This window comes from Mus caroli, chromosome 17 (assembly GCF_900094665.2).
Source record: "Mus caroli chromosome 17, CAROLI_EIJ_v1.1, whole genome shotgun sequence".
NCBI classification, from domain to species: Eukaryota; Metazoa; Chordata; class Mammalia; order Rodentia; family Muridae; genus Mus; species Mus caroli.
In genome coordinates, this window is record NC_034586.1 from 39,777,694 (window position 1) to 39,798,167 (window position 20,474).

A 20,474-nucleotide genomic window follows, 5' to 3' on the forward strand; every position below is an offset into this window, starting at 1 on the left:
CCTGTAGGTGACGTTCTTAGATACATGGAATTTTCATAATAACTGCAGTTTAAACACAGAGAGAATCTAACCTTCTTATATTGCTTATAATCTTAAGCACAAAGTGTAATCTTCTCTTTTTTTCTTTCTTTTAAATGAGAGAAGAATATTTGTACTCTTTAGTATATTAGCTTTTTTATTTTGAGTATCATGAAGAAGCTAATTCTTAGAAGCCAATTATAGTTCTGTTAGGACTTGGGAGGCAGAGGCAGGTGGATCTCTGAGTTCGAGGCCAGCCTGGTCTACAGAGTGAGTTCCAGGACAGCCAGGGCTACACAGAGAAACCCTGTCTCGGAAAAAAACAAAAACAAGAAACAAAAAACAAACAAACAAACAAGGTGGGGAAACAAGCAAACAAGAACGCAGGCTGCTCTTCCAGAGGTCCTGAGTTCAATTCCCAGCAACCACATGGCAGCTCACAACCAACCGTAACGGAATCTGATGCCCTCTTCTGGTGTGTCTGCAGACAGCGACAGCGTACTCACATACATAAAATAAATAAGTACATCTTTCAGAAAAGGAAAGTAATGTCTTCAGTGTCTTTGAAGGTGAACAAATTCTTTGCTTTCATGCTGAAGGGAACCAGGGTACCTTATTGGGATTTTTCAGTTAATATTATGGCACCATTGTGAAGGCTTTGGTGTCTCTCACTCCCAGCAGCCGCCTCCACCATTATTGTTTAGTTTACTAATTTTAATTATTCGTGGTCTGAAAATTCACCCGTTTAGTCAACAAGTCCGTATCAATGAGCTGGGTCCTTGAGGATTTGGATAGCATCAGTGGGTCTCATCAACTCATCCCTTCTCATCAGGAAGGGAAAAGAGGGCGTGTGGTCCAGTCAATGGATACGGAGTCTACATGCTGTTCCGCATTATAGATTCCAGGGAAGACACACAGAGTATAAGTGTGTAAGTAAGAAAACGATGACAACCATGTAGGGAAAAGAAGAAACCAAGGAGAAGTCTTGTCTCTCTGGATGATTTTGCTTTTTCTCAGATGTCAGGGGGAAGTGAGAGTTTGAAGCCGAGTGTGAAGGAACCAGATTGAGCGTGTGAGTTAGAGTGGGTGGGGAGAGAGAGAGAGAGAGAGAGAGAGAGAGAGAGAGAGAGAGAGCACTCTGTTCATAGAGAAACTTATGGGGGAGGCCAGGAAGTTTCTTTGAGCAGCTGGTCTCTGCATTGTTTGTATTTCTTTAGATACCCATTTTGGGAGCTGGCAGATTTCACCTATAAAGGGCCAAGTGATAACTGTAAGCTAACTGAGGTTTCTGGGCAGAATGATCTCTGTCATAGCTTTGTAGCTTTCCCACAGTAGCCTGAGAGCAGCCACGGGTGCTAGCTACATCAGTGTCTGGATTCTAGGAAGCTTGTTTATAAGACGAGCTGGTATGTTGGCATTCCTTTGCTGGCCCCTGGCTTGAAGGATGGCTTGCTTATTATTTTCCTAGTGTTCATTAGGTAGTTGAGCAAGAGAGGAAGTATAGTCTGTACAGTAGTCCCTGGCCTTGAGCTGCTTATACGCATTAAGGAAGGATAAGTATATACACTTTCGGGACTGCCAACCAACATTAAGAGACACTATGTAATTAGACGCTGGTACAATAGACAGAAACAGGAAGTGTGATGGGCTACTTGCTCATCTGCTTGGCATCTGGGTGTTTAGAAAGAGATTTAAAGGCTACATAAGGATGGCGGGATTTGACAGAATCACAACACGCAGGAGGGTAGAGTTGATTGAATACTACTACTGAGTTCAACCTGCTCATTTCCTAAGTGAGCAAACCAGTATCCCGTTGATTTCCCAACAGGTTGGGTAAGAGCATGCCTCCTCTTTTCAAAATCTTTGTCCAGTTCTTTCCCTGACTTTTTCTGCTTGATCCACCCAGGGATGTTTATGTACGTATGTTTGTGTATATGTTTTATATTGTTAGGGGTGAGAGAATGGAGTCGCTCCAGGTTATCGATTGCATTTAGGATGTCAAAAGACTGGGGCCAGGGTGATAGTGTCTGCTACTTGGACTGATGTGGAGAGAAGAGAAGCTAGGTGAGGGGTATGGGAGGGAAGAAGCAGTTGTGCACAATAGAAAACTATACCCTGACCTATATACATGCAAGAAAGCAGTCAATGAAGCCTTGGTGGGAAGACCCTCTGAAGTAAGACATACCCATCCTGTTGGTTGTGCGCCTAGCCTTTAACAGCTAAGCCAGCTCTCTAGAATGTGCTCATTCTGTTGAAGAGCTCTGAATTGTTAGAATGAGAAAGTTTGTATGTTAAAACAGACAGATCTTGGTGATGTAACAGAAGTTAGTAAAAGAGAAATCACAGAGCAACATGGTTGGCTTTTTTTCCCTTTGCATACATAAAACCAACTCAAACAAGAGAATGGGGAAGCTGAGAATCTGTAGTTCCAAATTGCTAGGACTATTATATGGATGTTTATTGGGGGGGGTTGGAAGTAAAATGCTAATATTGAGTTATTTAAAAATGCCAGGTTAGGTAGAGATCCAGGGGGTGACTCTGATAGTGAGATTGGACTCTGTCCAAAATGTGGCTCAGGATCAAAGAATTTTACAGTCAGAGGGGTCTTGGTTTAGTGTTAGGGACTCAAGAGTTAGTTTGATACCAGAAACACTCAGACTGATTAAAAAGGCAAGAAAAAAAAACCCCACAGCCAAACAAAATAAGTTCCTCACCCTGTTGTAGACTCACAACGGTCTCAGAGATAAGACGAGGTACATGAAGAAAGTATTTTCAAAAATCATCTCAGACAGTATTATTTTTTCTTTTTCCATTTTCGTGTGTGTGTGTGTGTGTGTGTGTGTGTGTGTGTCTGGGCTCTCATGTGTGGTTCCATGTGTACATGGAGCCCCAAGGTTGACATTGGGAGTCATTCTCAATTGCTCTTCCTCCCTATTTGTCGAGGCAGGTGCTTAAGCCAAACCCAGAGCTCAGTGATATGTGTCATCTCTCTAGCCTGCTTCTTCTAGGAATCCCCTGACATCTCTGTGATGGGATTACAGGTAGACTGATGTATCCACTGGATACACACTCTTCCCAGGCAATTTCAGTATTGTACTCAAAAGCCTGAAACTATGTTAGATCTCTCTGACCTGTCTTAGCCATGTCTATACACATGGCGGGGGTTGGGGGGAGAAATCAAGGGTCTTAACTGGCAGGACCCAACCTCGGTTTTCTTGACTCTCACTATCCATGACCTTGTCTCCCCTTTCCCATTTGTTTGTTTTCTCCTCTAGTGTTAGCTTTTGCTATAATCTTTTTATATTGTGCAGGGGCCATCTTTAAATATTGTCTTCCATTTGGTCTATTTTTGCCCAGATCCATGGGGTTAAAGGGAAGAGCTAATGTGTGAGGTGCACATATGTGCATGTGTGGATGTGCATGTGCGTGTGCGTGTGTGTGTGTGTACTATGTATGTATATATGTATGTGTGTATGTATGTATGTAGAGGCATGTTCTCAGGTAGCTCAAGTGACTCTCAAACTTGACGTGTAGCCAAAGATGGCCTTGAACTCCTGATCCTTCTACTTCAGCCTCTCAAGTGTTGGGTTTACAAACTTGCGCCATCACCAGGGGATATTGTTTTGTTTTGGGACAAAGTTTCTTTATGTAGCCCAGACTGGTCTGGATCCTGTGATCCTCTTGTCTGAGTCTCCCTAGTACCGGCAAGTACTTCCATAACTTGGAAGGGGAAACTCTTGTTTAGATAGTTTTTCCTTCTTCTTCTTTAAATAGCACAGTGGGATTAGCTATTGACTCTGGAATTGGGAGAGACTTTAGATGACCCTGTAGTCTTGTTGGAGTAATAAGCTCTGCTCTCAACAGGCCTTCCCTCTGATTAGGCTTTGCAAAGCAGAGTTGCTCTGTTTGAGACAGAAATGAGGGGGCTTGGAGCCTACCTCCCATTGCTCCTTGGCAAGAGGCAGCCCTGTGATCTTTGTCCAGTTCAGCACTTGCTTCTGTCCCACTGGTTTCTTCCTCCACCCACTTCGCTAAACACAGTTAATTCACACTCTCCTTTATTCTGTTTGCAGGAGATAGATGAGGTAATTTTATAGGTCAATATTATAGTCCCTTAAAAACTGATAAAGGAGCCAGGCATGGTTGTGCAAACCTATAACCTTGTGATTCTGAGGCAGGAGGATTACAAAGTTGACACCAGCCTAGGTTGTATATTGAGACTCTGTATCAACCAAATAAACTGAAAAAAAAAAAAAAAAAGCAAAACGGATTAGCCCAGCTCCGTGGCTCATACCTATAATCCCAGCAATTGGAGAGTCTGAGTCAGGATTTCCACGAGGCCAGCCTGGGTTATAAAATAAGACTCTATCTCAAAACAAAATATCTTCAAAATAATTTTACCCCCACAAAATCAAGAATCCCAAATGGAGCAAGCGTGGTATAGAGTGTAGGGAATGTGCGATTGTTGGGTGGGGTTTGAACACAGCTAAGTGACCCCAACAAGTCAGACATCAGGAAAGAACCTATCATCCCTGTCTTAGAATAAAAGTCTGGATCCTTGTCTAGTCTGGTGGCTCCCTGGATCAGGAACCCTGGGTGGGGGAGGCTGGGGTTGAGGCTCCATTTCCTAGAGCTTTGTGTATCTCCCCAGGGTGCACACTTCTGAGTCTACAGTGGGGGTGGGGCACTAATCTTGTACTTGGGCTCCATTGGACAGATAGTTTCCTCCACCCTGGGCATCTGCTGAACTCAGGAGAGGGTGTCTGGGCTGGTTGTGCAAGTAGAGGGAGCAGGAAAAGGAAGGGCCAAGCCAAACGCTGAGAGGGGAGACTTATCACCAAGTAGCAGGCTCTTCTCTTTCTCAATTTCTAATATGAAATTAAGTTTCCCAACAAGAAAACCAACCACTATCCATTGCCAACCGTCTCTCCCCCTACTTTCAGACTCAGAAGGAAGAAAACTAAGTATACCGTAAACTCTAAGGAGGAAAACTCCAGAACCGGTGAGAGGCCGGGAAGTACCCTGGCCCCACATAACTGTGGGGTTGGGAAAAGAATAGACTAGGGTCAAGTTTTGAGATGCTAAGAAGACAAACTCTTGATCACCTTGCAAACAGTTTTTTTTTTCTTTTTCTTTTTCTTTTTTTTTTCTTTTTCTTTTTCTTTTTTCTTTCAGTTACTGATGTAGCTGTAAATCTGTAAATCTAGAAGGAATTTGTTCGGTAGCTGGTAGCTTGGGGCAGCCATGATTTTCATACAAATTTCTCCATCTCACTGAGGATGGCAAAGACTATCAGGGCCTTCATTTTGACAGCCCCAGGGAAGCAGTCACTCTAGTCTTTGCTCCCTGCTTCTCTTTCACAGCATCTCAGGACTTGGAACTTGGGACCAGGTGTGTGTGTGTGTGTGTGTGTGTGTGTGTGTGTGTGTGTGTGTGTGTGGTTTGTCCAGACAGGGTGTCTCCATGTAGCCCTGGCTATCTTAGAACTCGATTGGTAGACCAGACTAGCTCTAAACTCAGAGATCCGCCCGCTTCTGCCTCCCAAGTGCTGGGATGAAAGGCATATGCTACCACACCCAAAGGGTCCTCCAAGTTTTTAATCTAGAAGTTGGTGAAACTCTGACCTGCTGGGTGAAGTTTTTATTTTAGAACATGAACACTGAGTTATTCTTGCTGGACCCAAGTTCAATGGGTATATTTCTCAATGGATGCCTGCAGAGATTGTGTCTATCGGTTGTGGCCTTCAGAGACTGGACAAACTGGGTTTGAATCTAAAAGCATCAGCTCCATTGTTGAATGCACATACCAGGACTGTCAAAAGCATGCCTGTTTGTTAAAACAAAACAAAGCAAAACAAAACAAAACAAAGCAAAACAAAACAAAACAAAAGTTTATCATTAGGTATGCAGGTGCTATAGAAGTGACAACTTTGGCACACACCTTCCTCTTTCTGATGTCAAGTTGGTGTGGTACCCGCCAGATCTTGAACAGTGGTGATGACCGTGTTATTGCTGTTGCTGTTGCTCTATTCTCCTCTGCTCCTCTGACACCTCTCTTATTTCTTTCAGCTTGGATTCCTCAGCACCATCACAGCTCAACCAGAACAAAAGACTCTGAGTCTCACTGGCACGTACCGCCATGTTGACCGTACCACTGGCCAGGTGCTAACCTGCGACAAGTGTCCAGCAGGAACGTACGTCTCCGAGCACTGTACCAACATGAGCCTGCGAGTCTGCAGCAGCTGCCCCGCGGGGACCTTTACCAGGCACGAGAACGGCATAGAGAGATGCCATGACTGTAGTCAGCCATGTCCATGGCCGATGATTGAGAGATTACCTTGTGCTGCCTTGACTGACCGAGAATGCATCTGCCCACCTGGAATGTATCAGTCTAATGGTACCTGCGCTCCCCATACAGTGTGCCCCGTGGGCTGGGGTGTGCGGAAGAAAGGGACAGAGAATGAAGATGTGCGGTGTAAGCAGTGCGCTCGGGGTACCTTCTCTGACGTGCCTTCCAGTGTGATGAAGTGTAAAGCTCACACGGACTGTCTGGGTCAGAACCTGGTGGTGGTCAAGCCAGGGACCAAGGAGACAGACAACGTCTGTGGCATGCGCCTGTTCTTCTCCAGCACAAGCCCACCTTCCTCTGGCACAGCTACCTTTTCTCACCCTGAGCATATGGAACCCCACGATGTCCCTTCCTCCACCTATGAGCCCCAAGGTAACTCAACCCCACGAATTACTTGCTTGAGGAAGGCTTTGAGCCCAGTAGAGTGAGCTGCTAACCAAAGATGTTCTCTCCACTTTGCTAAATCTAAAAAATCATCCCTTGGAGGAGGGAACCTTCATTTTTTGTGGCTAATTAAATTTGGCTTCTTTGGACTTAATAGAAATATTGCAACTCAGAAGGTTTCTATTAGGAGACAACAGATATCTAGAAACTAGGTTACATCAAACTGGCGAATAAAGAACTTCGAGAAATAAGGACAGTGTGTGACCTTATGTAAATCACTTAACTGACTCAGTGCTGGGCCTGAATGAGTGAGTTGACTGATTTTAGTTGTTTAAGGTTCCTTTCAGATTAAAAAAGTTATGTAAAATGGAGCTAATCGTGTGTAGATGGAACCAGAAGAAGAGAAAGCAAGGGAGAGCTTGTCATTATGTCTGGAAGGAAGGGAGGAATGTTGACTCCAAGGTAGGACAAAAAAAGAGAAGTTTAAATCTGAGTAAAGGTAACCAGCCCTCGCATCTGGAAAAAATGACTTAATTTTTTTTTTTTTTTTAGCTTGAGTTCATGGCCTTTATCCATGTCTGTCACATTCCCATCAACACTCAGGCAGAAGTTCAAAATTTGCTAGATCCTCTTTCATTTCACTTAGTTCCCATGAGATATGGCCAACTTAAATTGTGTCTGCTAGCACACAATTTGTGTCATGTGTGATGATGTCTGGCCTTCAAGTGCAGGGAACGATTTCTCATGCCCGCCATTTTGAAATGAAGAGACAGGTATGAGTAGCTCCAGTGGCTGACACAAGTCAGGCTCTGTCTCAGGTTCCATCCCTCACACTCTTTTCATGAGGGCTTTGTGGAAATGTCACAGAAAGCAGTTCACAGAGCCAGCCCCAACCCTGTGTGAGCTTGGAGATGGCTCCTGAGAGAGTCCAGCCTTACTCTATTGACTGACCTGTTGCACAGGGTTGGCGTGGAGCCCTAGCCCTTCCCTTTATCTTTGCCATGGGCTCTGTTTCATCATTGAGTCATGAAAGGTGAGGGAGGAGGAGAGCAAGCAAAGGAACTTAATTGAAATGAGTTCTCTGCACAATCCAATCAATGAAGGGCTACTAGTGACAGATAGACATTTGTCCACGTAGAACTTAAAAATCGAGGGGAAGCTGTTTAGGGAGCTCAAATATTGGTTTCCCCAAAGATGCCCATGTTCTGGGCACAGAAACAGAGTTTAGCTATTCATATTTTTATCTTTTATATAAAGATGCTGTTAGGACCTTTATTAAAATGGGCAAAATAATATTTAATCTTAGCTCCAACAATCATCTCTTTCTTGATTATCTGCCCTCACTTGGAGGTGACAAGGGACAGGAGAGAATGTGTAGATGCCCAAATATGGAAAAGTTCTTCCCCCCTTCCTTACTCTTTTTTCTAGGCATGAACTCAACAGATTCCAACTCTACTGCCTCTGTTAGAACTAAGGTACCAAGTGGCATCGAGGAAGGGACAGTGCCTGACAATACGAGCTCAACGAGTGGGAAGGAAGGCACTAATAGGACCCTGCCAAACCCACCACAAGTTACCCACCAGCAAGCCCCCCACCACAGACACATTCTGAAGCTGCTGCCATCATCCATGGAGGCCACGGGTGAGAAGTCCAGCACAGCCATCAAGGCCCCCAAGAGGGGCCACCCCAGACAGAACGCACACAAGCATTTCGACATCAATGAGCACTTGCCTTGGATGATCGTCCTCTTCCTTCTGCTGGTCCTGGTGCTGATAGTGGTGTGCAGTATCCGAAAGAGCTCCAGGACTCTCAAAAAGGGGCCCCGGCAGGATCCCAGTGCCATAGTGGAAAAGGCAGGGCTGAAGAAGTCCCTGACTCCCACCCAGAACCGGGAGAAATGGATCTACTACCGAAACGGCCATGGTGAGTTTCTTCTGCTTCCTCTCTGCGTGTAGAGCGCTCGTCCTCACTCTTGGTCTCTCAAGGGGTGGGGAATCTGTAGTGTGTGGAGTCCCTTTTCCTCACCAAGAACTTTCCAGGATCTAGCAGGTTCTAGAACATGATTCTAATCATCTATTACAAATGATGCAATTCAGTTAGGATCACCTCTTTCCATTTCCCTCCCTTGCACCATTGAAACTGGAAAAGGTTACTGAATCAGGGACCTACCTGTAAGTCACTGTGAGGGACTTATATGTTTTAACTGTGTTCTTTAGCAAAAGCTGGAATTTAATCTAGCGAGGTTTCACTCAAACAAGAGATTAATTGTTCAGGACTCATGGCACCATGTCTCTTACTACTGTGACCCTTCCTTCTTTCTGTTTTAAAAAAAAAACCCAAGCACATACTATTTGTGGTTGTATGTGCATGTGTGCATGCATGCATGCTCGAACATACTCTCATGTGGAGGTCAGAGGACAACTTTTGGGAGTCGGTTCTCTTTTCTAACTGTGCGCTCCAGAGATCCAACTGAGGCTTGTGTAACAAAGAGCTTTTAGTACACGGAGCTATCTTGCCAGCCCACACTTCCCTTTTCTGTCGCAGGGCTGAAGGAAAAAAATGGGAGTTCAAGACTAAATTGCTATAAGTTAGCTGGGCTGCAAGGTTTAGATGTGAATCTTGCTGTTGGCTTTGTATCTTCTCTCTCTCTCTCTCTCTCTCTCTCTCTCTCTCTCTCTCTCTCACACACACACACACACACACACACACCTCCCTCTTAAATGTTTAGAATCTCACCCAATCCAGGGAACAGAAATATCTGTTAAGTGATGGATATACACCATAAGAGGTTTGTCTTCATCTGAGGCTGTGCCTCTCACTTAGTAGCCTCTGTGTGTTGATAGAGGCTGAAATATTTTGGTCTTTTCTCTTTTAAGGGCAAAAATAGCTTACAGTACTTATTTGTCTCTGTGCTCAGTCTGACATGAAGGCAGCAATTTTGTTCCCCGCTGTGGTTGTAACTTCCTTTCCTGAGTGAAGGCAGGTTCTGGAAATCCCATTCAGATGTTTCCTTTCCCATTTACAGATAAAGGTGTATGCTCACCTTCCGACAAACTGGTTTTGAAAGTGCATATACTCTTTGGTATAGTAATTCTATTTGGGGACTCTATTACTGAGGTATAAACAGATATTTTTTTAAAAGCAAGCACAGTGAACATAAACGCTCTTTTGTGGGGAGAGGAGACAAAGTCTGACTCTGTAGCCAGGCGGGCTTTGAACTTGTGAGTCTTTATGTCAGCATCTTTAGTGTTGGGATTAGAGGTATGGGACGGCAAGCCTGGCTAACCTTATAGCTATTTAACTTAGCCTTGTAAATCAAAAATATTGCAAACAAATAAAGTATCAATTCTAGGGAAAGAGCTGAGCAAATGCTGAACTGTACATGTATAATGGGATGTTTTCACCCAGTCCAAAGAGTCATTTATATCGCATAAAAGGAACAGACAGAGCTTCATAGTTTGCCACAGTCTAGACTCTTTTAAACCTTCAGAGGTTGGAAGGAAAGATGCCAGCATGAAGAACAGTTCCAGTGTGGTAGGATTTTGTCCTTTTACCCCTCTTTTTGTTAGTACCCCACAAATGGTACAAGTTTTGTATAATAAAACCATTACAGGAAGTTGGAAAGGAACGTTAAAACCCAACTTATTTTGCCTTCCTTAAAGACTTGGGAGACTGCTCAGCTGAATGCTGGGGCAGCACTCTGCCTGGTTCAGACTCCCAGAACTGTCCAATTTCTGATGTGACAGCCTCAAGTTGTCTCCTGTGAGTGTGTTGCGCTGTCTTCATAGCTGTCACGGGATGCCTATGGCTCTTGGGCTGCTGGTTGGCCATATCTGGCTGATAGCCTATGTTGACCCTCTAGACTTCTCTGGAAATCTGGTGGCTAGAAAGCCTCACCATCAACCCTCTGCCTTTCTAATAATTTTTTTTTAAACCTTCCTCTGGTCACATAATTCTAACTTAGAAGTTGTGAGGAGAGGAGGGCAAACAATACCTGTATTCCTGTTGTCAGGTTGGTCTTATTGCTGTGGTTGTTCTGAGATAGTGTCTTACGCAGCCCAGGCTGCCCTCAAATTCACCACATAGCCAAAGCTGCCCTTGAATTCCTTATCCTCCTGCCTCCGACTCCCTAATGCTAGAATTACACACATGTGCCACCACATCCCACCTTCAGATTTTACCCGTTGTCATCTGTTCTTTGCTTCTGAAGCCATATAGTAATTTTACACAATAGAGATTGTATTGCAGAATAATGTGTTATATTTAATGGCATGTATCTATAACACATGCCATACTTATATACACATTTACTCAATAGACAAAATAAACTTCCCAAATTGTTTCATGGGCTTTTACCCTTTAATAAATTAATATATTTCCTCACAACAAAGATATTCTCTTTGTAAAATATTTCGTAGTTTCCAACCTCAGTAAACTGAAAGTTGGGACAATACTTTGTTGTGTACATGGCTTCTTTTGTTGGCCGGGTGTCCAAGTTTGCTTCCTGTTGTTATGATAAGCAAAAGAAACCTGGAGGTGGGGGAAGAGTTTATCTGGTTTACACTTCCATGTCAGAGTTCATCATGGAGGGAAGTTAGGGCAGGAACCCAGATAGGATCTTGGAGGCAGGAACTGAAGCAGAGGCCCTGGAGGAGCATTGCTCACTGCCTTGCTCCCCGAGGCTCCCCTGATTGATTTTTTTTATACAGCCCACCCAGAGGTAACACCATCCACAAAGGGCCGGGCCCTCCCATATCAATCATTAATCAAGAAAGTGCCTCACAGACTTTCCTATGGGCCAATTCAATGGAGACATTTTTCTTAATTGAGATTCCCTCTTGGTAAGTGACTCTAGCTTGTGTCAGGTTGACAAAGAAACAACAACAACAACAACCCCACTAAAATACCCTCAAGAATCAAACAACTAACATATCCAGTTAGGCCCTTTACAGAAAGAACATTTGTTTTTGCTTTTGGTTTTGTTTTTTTTTTTTCGAGACAGGGTTTCTCTGTGTAGCCCTGGCTGTCCTGGAACTCACTTTGTTGACCAGGCTGGCCTCGAACTCAGAAATCTGCCTGCCTCCACCTCCCAAGTGCTGGGATTAAAGGCGTGCGCCACCACTGTCTGGTGTGTTTTTTTTTTGTTTTTTTTTTTTTTTTTTAATTTGGTGTGTGTGTGTGTGTGTGTGTGTGTGTGTATGTATTTATATGTAGGTGGGTAAATGTGTGGGCATGTGTATGTACATATGTGCACGTGAGTGTGGAGGCCAGATATTGATATCACGTGTCTTCTGAGCTCTCTCTCCATTCTCTTTTCTGATCAGGGTCTCTTACGGAAGCCTCAGCGTGGTCTAGCTCTCCAGATTTCCTCTGAAATCCTCCATCATCACCACCTAAGACTGCAGGTGGTCCTTGCCCCACCCGGCTCTCATCTGGGTGCTAGGGATTCACACTCTCCTTCTCACACTTGCATGGCCAGCACTGTCTCACTGAGCACTTTCTTCTCTGAGGATGGACAACTTTTCCCTTGAGGGTCAGATCTAGTCTAGGATCAAATTTCATATTCAGCTGCCCCCTGGAGTTACCTGTGCTCTGAGTCTACCTTGTTAATAGAACATGTGACTTCTCCTTTTAAGATGATGTCAATGCAAAGTTATCTCTCTGTGATGATGCTATTACTCAATAATTGGCTATTATAGTTTGTGATCAGATATATTTAAAAACATGCTTTTGGAGCGTAGGTTTAAAATTCTAAGAATACAGCAGGTTGTGGTAATAAAGGCTGGCCCCGGAGCAGAAAGCACTAGAGAATGATGACCTCAAGCATTCTTTTAAAAAATGTATTACGTGATTATTTGATTACTTACATAGTGTGTTGAGGTGGTTGCATGCCACGATGCATGGGTAAAGGCTAGAAGACAATTTATAGGGGTCAGTTCTTTTCTACCACTATGTGGACCCCAGGGATAGAACCCAGGTCTTAAGGCTTAATGCCAAGGGTTTTTGCCCTCTGAGCCACCTCATCAGTCCGACCTTCAACATTCTTACAGCTCTTTTTGCCTCATGAAATGTCATGTGTCCTTACAACAACATCCTGGTTTATATAAAAGGGATGGAAGCAGACAAATCAAATCCAACCTAGTCACACACTTTGGTCCCTTTAACCGGGTGTCTTTCAGTCATCTCTGTCGGGTGTAAGTAGCCCCTTCTGTAGTTCAGCCTTCCCCGGGTTTCTGCATTGGGATATTTCAGTTTGAGGTGTTTCTCTGAGGAAGGCCTTTTTCTTTCCAAATTGCTAGGTTCAAGGGTGCAAGCAGGTAAAATCCTATTACAAAGAGAGGGTCTGTTCCGTGAAAGCTGCAGCAGGTGCGCTGGGCTCGCTACGAACAATGCCTCGTTGATCTGACTGTATTGTGCTCGGGCCGCAGATTATCCCGCCTCACGAGATCCTTTCCTGGTTCTTGTCCATTCATACTGAATGGCTTATGAGAATGAGGACTGAATACCCAGGAGTCTTCCATCAAAGGTCCTGGAAGACCTCCTTTATTTACCACTGCCCATTGTAACAGGGACATGCCGGGCTCCTCTTTACAAAATTGTTATTATTGCATGACAGTTTCATCTGGACACACAATGCACTGTGGTTATATTCTCTAGCCATTAGCTCTGGTATCAATCTTCCTTTCTCTCTGAATGCTACCCTCTATCTAACTAGCCTCCTATTTACTTCCCCATTAAAGAAAACGATGCCCTGTTCCATAGCATCCAATAGTGGTCCATAAACATATCTTCAGGAACAGAGTGGGGGAGGGGGTCATGTCACTTCCTATTCCTGTGATGTGACCTTGAAGGTCTCAATGTTGAGCAGGTACGGATCTCATTGCTGCTGTGTGTCATGGCTGCAATGGTTGTGTTGTGTCTCAGTGACCTGCGGGATCTTTCTTGCCTTGTCAGACCTCAGCTCTTTTGTCTTCTTACCATAAAGTCCTCTTGGGCTTCTCTGTCTGCCATTGATGTACAGTTTCTAAAGTTGATGTTTCAAGCACTGTGGTTCTGCTCTCACGGAATCCTCTGGTTAGACGCAGGAGTTGCACCTTCGGAGGTTACGTGCTTTGGTACTCCATAGCTTCCTTCCTTTCCAAAGCCAGAAGAGGTTGGCATGGTCGGAAAAAGCAGAGGTTTCTTTCAATATACTCACTGTAGCACTGGGGATCGTAAGTAAATCCCTCTAGAGTTTTTATCTATGAGCCCTATTTAAAGATTTCGTTATGAGGTTAAGCTGTCATAATGATGTGAGCCTATTGTTTGGGCTCTAATTGCCATCCTTTGTCGTCTTTGTGGAAATAGAGTTCTTTTTGTATTATAACCCCAAGGTAATGGGGTCAGTGTGGGTGGGTGTACAAAAGTTCCACTTGATTTAAAATGGGAATGAAAGGGCTGGAGAGATGCTCAGTGGTTACAAGCCCAAACTGTTCTTCCAGAGACAGCCTTGGAACAGCCTTTTAGATAATGCAGCTCCAAGGGACGCTAACGTCTCTGGTCTCTGTGGGCGCCTGCTCTCGCGTGCACTTACATGTAATTTAAACAAATAAACATTTTCTAAAGATGATCAGTGCAAAAGCCAGGCATAGAGGCAAGATCGCTTGAGAGCCTGAGGCAGGGGTGCTGCTACAAGTTCTAGGACAGCAAAATGAGTTGTAGGTTAGCCTCACTACACAGTGAATCAAAAGACAAACAAACAAACAGATAAACAAACAGACAAATAAGGTGAAAGAAATGGAGGCTACACAGAAAATTCTTTTATTTGACCTTTTTTTTCACATTCACAAGCACACACACACACAGACACACAGACACACACACACACAGACACACACACACACACTCTAAATGATAATGATAGTAAAACTTAGTCTCCCTACAACTGCACTGAGGAAGTATGGGAAGATCCCCCCAAAAGCCACCTTGTTCACTTCCTTATGTCTGCAGAAGGTCCAGCCCCATTGGCAGTGAAGTGCTGAGAATAGGAACCAATTGTGCGCTCTCACGGTTGTTTCTAACCGGTGCCATTGCTGTTTCTTTTCCTTCAATTATTTACCATCTCTCATGTCTTTTTTCCCCATTCCTTGCATTTTCAAAAGTGCCTGAAGCTGAGACCAGCGTCCACCATGTACTGACGGGGGAAGTGTGGGAAAGAGCGGAGAGGAACACGACCCTGCCCGGCCCTGCTGTTACTGTGTTGGATTATGCTTCCTTTTGCTCTTAGGTTTTAGACTATGAGTTAAAATGAGACGTAGAAAAGGGAGTAAGAAAGGGGAACTGGATTTACCTAGTTTAGAGTGTGTGTAGCTTCTGGCTGGCCTAGTTGTTCAGTGGTCTGCCTTAGGCAGCTAGCATGCATTTGACAGTGTGTACCACGTGACCTGTGGACAGCAGCAAACATTGTGAGGTTTCTGGGGCTCTCTTAGGTGTGGACTGCTTTGCTTTGGTGGCCACAAGGGAGAGAGGTCATTCTCTGTACTTAAAAAGGGATTAATGTAGCCTGGGCTGGGGACATTACATTGCATAGCCGAGGATGGCCTTAAGCTTTTGACCACTCAGCGTTCACTTCCTGAATCCCGGGAGGGCTGGAATCATAGGTATGTCTGACCTGGCTTATGGTGCGGTGGGCTGAACCCAGGGTTTTGTGTATGCAGACAAACACCCTGTCAAGTTTACGCCTGTAATATTCTATATAGCAATCTATTTTAAGATACTCTTTCTGAATTTCTAGTTCTTTCCATCGGTCACTGTAACTATCTTGCCTAATCTCCTCTCATAGCTTGTAAATTCTTAGAGGAGAGGCACTAGGTTTTAACATGTGGCTGGCCCTACACTTGGCCTATGCCTTGGGGCTCCAATGGCCTATGCCTGAGTTATTTCCTGTGGTAGCAACACGCCTTGAGGTATTTAAGCTAAAGTTAACTAAAAAGCAAAATTCAACTTCTCGGTTGCACCAATAATAACCTGAATGCCTAATTGACATATATAACTAATACTTGCCTGATCACATTGGGACAGACTGAACATTTCCATTGTCTAGCACATCCTGCAGGATAGCAGTGGTCTAGAACATCCAAGGACCGGTCTCCTTATTCTTTCAAGGTTGCAAGGTGATCGTTTCAATGTAAATCTATTGAACCATTGAGTTTGTCCCTGTTGGCTTACAATGATGTTGTGCTAGGAAAGTAAACAAAGCTTTTGTTTTCAAGATTTATTTTATTTTTTAATTATGTGAATCTGTGTGGGGTATAGGCACATTGTGGGTGCTGGGAGCAAACTTAGGATCTCTGCAAGAGCAGTATGCACTCTTAGTCACTGAGCCATCTCTCCAGCCCTTAAACCGAGGGCTCTTAGGGTAGGTGGGTTGTAGGTCAATTGTAGACTCCAGCACCGATTACTTTCGAGCCTCACAGGAAATCTCCATAACTGCAGGATGCGATGGTACAGTTTGTGTTGCAACCATTGGCCTCTGTTTTTGTAGTGTCAAAAGAACCCACAGTCAGTGTGTAAATTATCAGAGGGGTCAGAGTCTAACAAAAGTTGATCTGTAAGATCAGGTGGCACATGCTGGGCCGTGGCCATAGGTTTGCCACTCTCAGGAGTTTTCTCTTTCACCTTCTGCTCACTGGAGCAGCTCAGGTAAGCGGATCCACGCCTCTTGGAACCCTCCTTGAGCTTAACTGTGCTCAATTTTACCTTTAGGGGCATCCGTTGCTGACGCTGCTACAGGGATGCATAACAAAGCTGAGTGACTGAGAGGTCTATAATGTGTAATAGCTGTCCTCATCATTTCAAATGATTTAGAAATCCCTCCATCCCCTCCCAGTAATATCCTGGCTTTTACACAGAGATTGCCATTTTACATGTGGGCCTACCTCACTAATGTCCTTGCACGGACCTCATACAGCTTGTCTCTTCATCAGAGCAGAACCGTAGAGGAAGGAGGACACGGTGGTTTGGGTTCAAACCTCGACTTCCAATATACTTTGAAGGGGGAGTGAGTCTAAGGGAGATAGTGGACAGATGCTTAGAGATTTGGAACTCCGACACCAATCTGTATGCCTGAAGGGAAAAACAGAGAGGGTTGATTGTCTCAAATCAGTATTCACTGAGGTATGTGTGGGCTGGAAGGTAAGGGAAAGTGCAGGATTATACAGGCAAGAGCCATCTGTAAAGCAAGTGCTTAAAAAGTAAGAGAGGGCTGAGTGGAGGCACGAACTCATTTCCTAAAGGTTTGCTTGTAGTCCTGAAGTGCAGCCACAGGCTGCAGAAATGACATGTGGCTAGGACAGCTGATGCCTAGATCTTCCCACCTACTGCAAAAAGCCTGTGGATGATCCTGGACCAGACATTACTCTCTTTGGTAATGAGGCTTTTTAATAAAATCAGGACACCTAAAGGCTTAGGTCCCAGAGGTCAAGGCTGAAGATGATTAATATGATGATGTGTTTTTTTGCCTTAGCTGGGTGCACGTCACGTCACCCTGATATTTGATAGAAATGTAGGCCATGTGGGTCCTGCATATGCTGTAGTGTGGGAGTAGTGTATGGCTACTCAGAGAAGGGAAGCCAGGCTTAATCCCAGCTTTAGGCTACAGAAGGATCTCATGTTCACCAAAACACCAAGGACAGCTGATGACAGAGTGATGGTAGAATAGTAAATACTTCTACTTGTGTGTGTCACGTGAGGCTGGGCAAGGCTGAGACCATATAGGGGCTCTGCGCTTATGTGGGGTGTAGGGGATCCCTTAGTATTGAGAGAGATTCAACAACTATTCCAGAACTAATGTTTGGAGACAATCTTTTCAACGTGGCACAATAGTCCAACATGCATTGTGAATCCCAGCAATGGGGGAGCCATGACTAAGGCTCGCATTTATTTCTGAACTTGAATACTGAGAGACCTTGGTGTCATGGTGGAGCCCCAGTTACAACTCCTGAGCTTCTAGAAGCCAGTGTGAAGAGCTGTGGCTCTGTGAAGCTCTGTGAAGAGCTCAGCAGCTCCTATGTATCTGTAAAAAACAAGGACTAGGGATGGACATGTCTAAATGTCCCCCCAATCATTGCTTGGTATCCAGCAATAAAGTTTAGGCTAACCTGAAGCCTTTTTAAAATTTACATACTCTAACCATGGTCTATTAGTGTGAGTGTAAGTCGAGTAGTAAAAGGATTTTTAAGTTACATGTTTACCACAGGCTAGTGCCTGCTTGCAATCCATTGCAGCTATGAATTTAAGTTCTGTAGGATACTCCGAAGTGGTCTATGGGGGTGGAAGAAATGGTCACTCATATAGAGATAGAAAACTCAAGTTCCAGAAATGAGTTACTTCCCTTGCAGAAAGGCCATGGCATAGCCTGGTGTTGCCCGTGGGGTAAGTGACTTGAAGAAGGTGACTCTCCAGAGACTCAGGCAAAGTTCTTGTCTGTTGGGGACATCTTTAGCCATGACAACCGTGGCTTTCTTCAGGGACAACTGAAGCAAGGGATGTTGGGCTAGAGGGAGATTCTATTCTCTGTCTTAGTTATTCCCTGCTCCCTCTCAGCTCAGCTTCTTGCTATAGTCCCTCTCATCTGGGAATCATTGTTAGCTACTGGTGAGCTGTTTACCTGAGGAGAACCTGACGAGCCAGCCAGCTGGAGCGGAATTACTTGTTTGGGTCATACAGGAAAGCAAGCATGCACAGGTGCATTGTTCGGGCTTATTCTCAGACAATAGGGGAAATATGGTTGAGGTTGGTAGCCAGCATCACATTTAAGGAATCCTAAGGTAAAGAAAACACTGGGATTTTTAAAAAAAAAAGATTTTATTTATTATTATACATAAGTACACTGTAGCTGTCCTCAGATACACTAGAAGAGAGCGTCAGGTCTCATTATGAGAGGTTGTGAGCTACCATGTGGTTGCTGGGAATTGAACTCAGAACCTTTGGAAGAGCAGTCAGTGCTCTTATCTGCTGAGCCATCTCGACAGCCTGGAATTTTTTTTTTTTTTTTTTTTGTAAAGGTTGATTTCTAATTTGTTTTCAGTGCTGTTTTTTTTTTATGTGTGCTTGATTATCGAGATCGAGGTTCAGTCTTAGCAGTCTAGGGCTTACAGGGCCCTGGTCATGTGAGAAGAGTTTTTGTTTTGCTTTNTGTCCTCAGATACACTAGAAGAGAGCGTCAGGTCTCATTATGAGAGGTTGTGAGCTACCATGTGGTTGCTGGGAATGGGTATGTGAACCTTTGGATGTGCAGTCAGTACGCTTATCTGCTGAGCCATCTCGAATTCATAACCTTCTTTTTTTTTTTTTTTTTTTTTGTAAAGGTTGATTTCTAAATTGTTTTCAGTGCTGTTTTTTATTTATGTGTGCTTGATTATCGAGATCGAGGTTCAGTCTTAGCAGTCTAGGGCTTACAGGGCCCTGGTCATGTGAGAAGAGTTTTTGTTTTGCTTTTTGGAAAACCTAGAGGTTGGACATCGATGAGACTGCAGCGGTGTGGATGGGGGAAGGGAGAGGGGGAAAAAGAGGCGAACTCCTGCTGTCTAATGTCCATTCACATTATACAGATGGTAGAACTGAGCACAGGAAGTTATTTGCTCAAGCTGTGATGCTTTAGTATGGGGGTGGGGGCGGGAAGTTAAGGCCTGGCTCCCGACTTCTGGGATAGTACTTCTTATGTTATCCATGTTGCCTTGCCAGTCAAAGGATCGCATGATTTTGCCCACAGTTTGGGAGTAAGACAACAGAGAGGTCATTGGCTTTGGAGGACCCTGGAGGTCTTCAGTAGTGGCCAAGGAGTAGATGAGTGTGAAAGAGATGGAGAGATGGCCTGTCCCAGACGAGGAACACCCTTTGACCTCTCCCAAGATCGCCCCAACGAGAAGGATGATGGTCCGTGAATACTAATCAGTAAGAGAGGGACCCGGTGTGTCTCTACTTTTGCTAACCACCCCAGCTCAATGATTCCAGGGTGTGGAAGACAAAAACCAATCGCTCGGAAATGGAGGTCTTGGTCGTGAAAGGTATAAACTTAAATTGTTAAAGTCTTTTAACACACACAAAACTTTCCACCTTTGAAGAGCCAAGGAAGTTCAAGTCCCCTTTTCTTTCATCCCAACAGCCTGCACCTCAGAGAATGGGGAACTTTTGACTACACCCAACTCAGGTTCCCTTGAAAATTCTCTTGTCTAAGGAAAATTTATCAGGTTTTTTTTCCTTCCTTCCTTCCTTCCTTCCTTCCTTCCTTCCTTCCTTCCTTCCTTCTTTCCTTCCTTCCTTCTTTCCTTTCTTCCTCCCTCCCTCCTTTCTCTACTCCCTCCATCCCTAACCCTTTTCCCCTTCCTTCCTCTCCCCTCTCTCTTTATATATACATATATGTGCATGACCGTGTGTGGGTGTGTGTGTGCATGCATGCACGTGTGCGTGTGTGTGTGTCTATGTGTGTGGGGGTGTGTGTCAGAGGACAGTCTCTACTGTCAGTGTTCATCTTCCATCTTGTTTGGATACAGGATCTCTTCTTCCTTGCTGTATATGTCTGCCAAGCTGATCTGCCACCATCTAGAGATTCTCCTATCTCTGCCTCCCACGTCTCCATAGAGCACCAGGATTACAGATGCTCACAGCTGCATCTGGCTTCCAAGGATCTAAACTCACGTGCTCATGCTGTACAACAAGGGATTTACCCACCGAACCATTTCCCC

At 44.4% G+C, this 20,474-nt stretch overlaps 1 protein-coding gene across 1 annotated transcript in view; it reads left to right on the forward strand.

The window, feature by feature from the left end:
• Tnfrsf21 (TNF receptor superfamily member 21) overlaps positions 1-20,474 on the forward strand; it is a 72,358-nt gene that overhangs the window by 15,281 nt on the left and 36,603 nt on the right. Inside the window, exons 2-3 of the mRNA XM_021186473.2 lie at positions 6,087-6,738; positions 8,179-8,673. Coding sequence (XP_021042132.1) covers positions 6,087-6,738; positions 8,179-8,673 — 1,147 coding nt within the window. The remainder of the gene's footprint in view (positions 1-6,086; positions 6,739-8,178; positions 8,674-20,474) is intronic.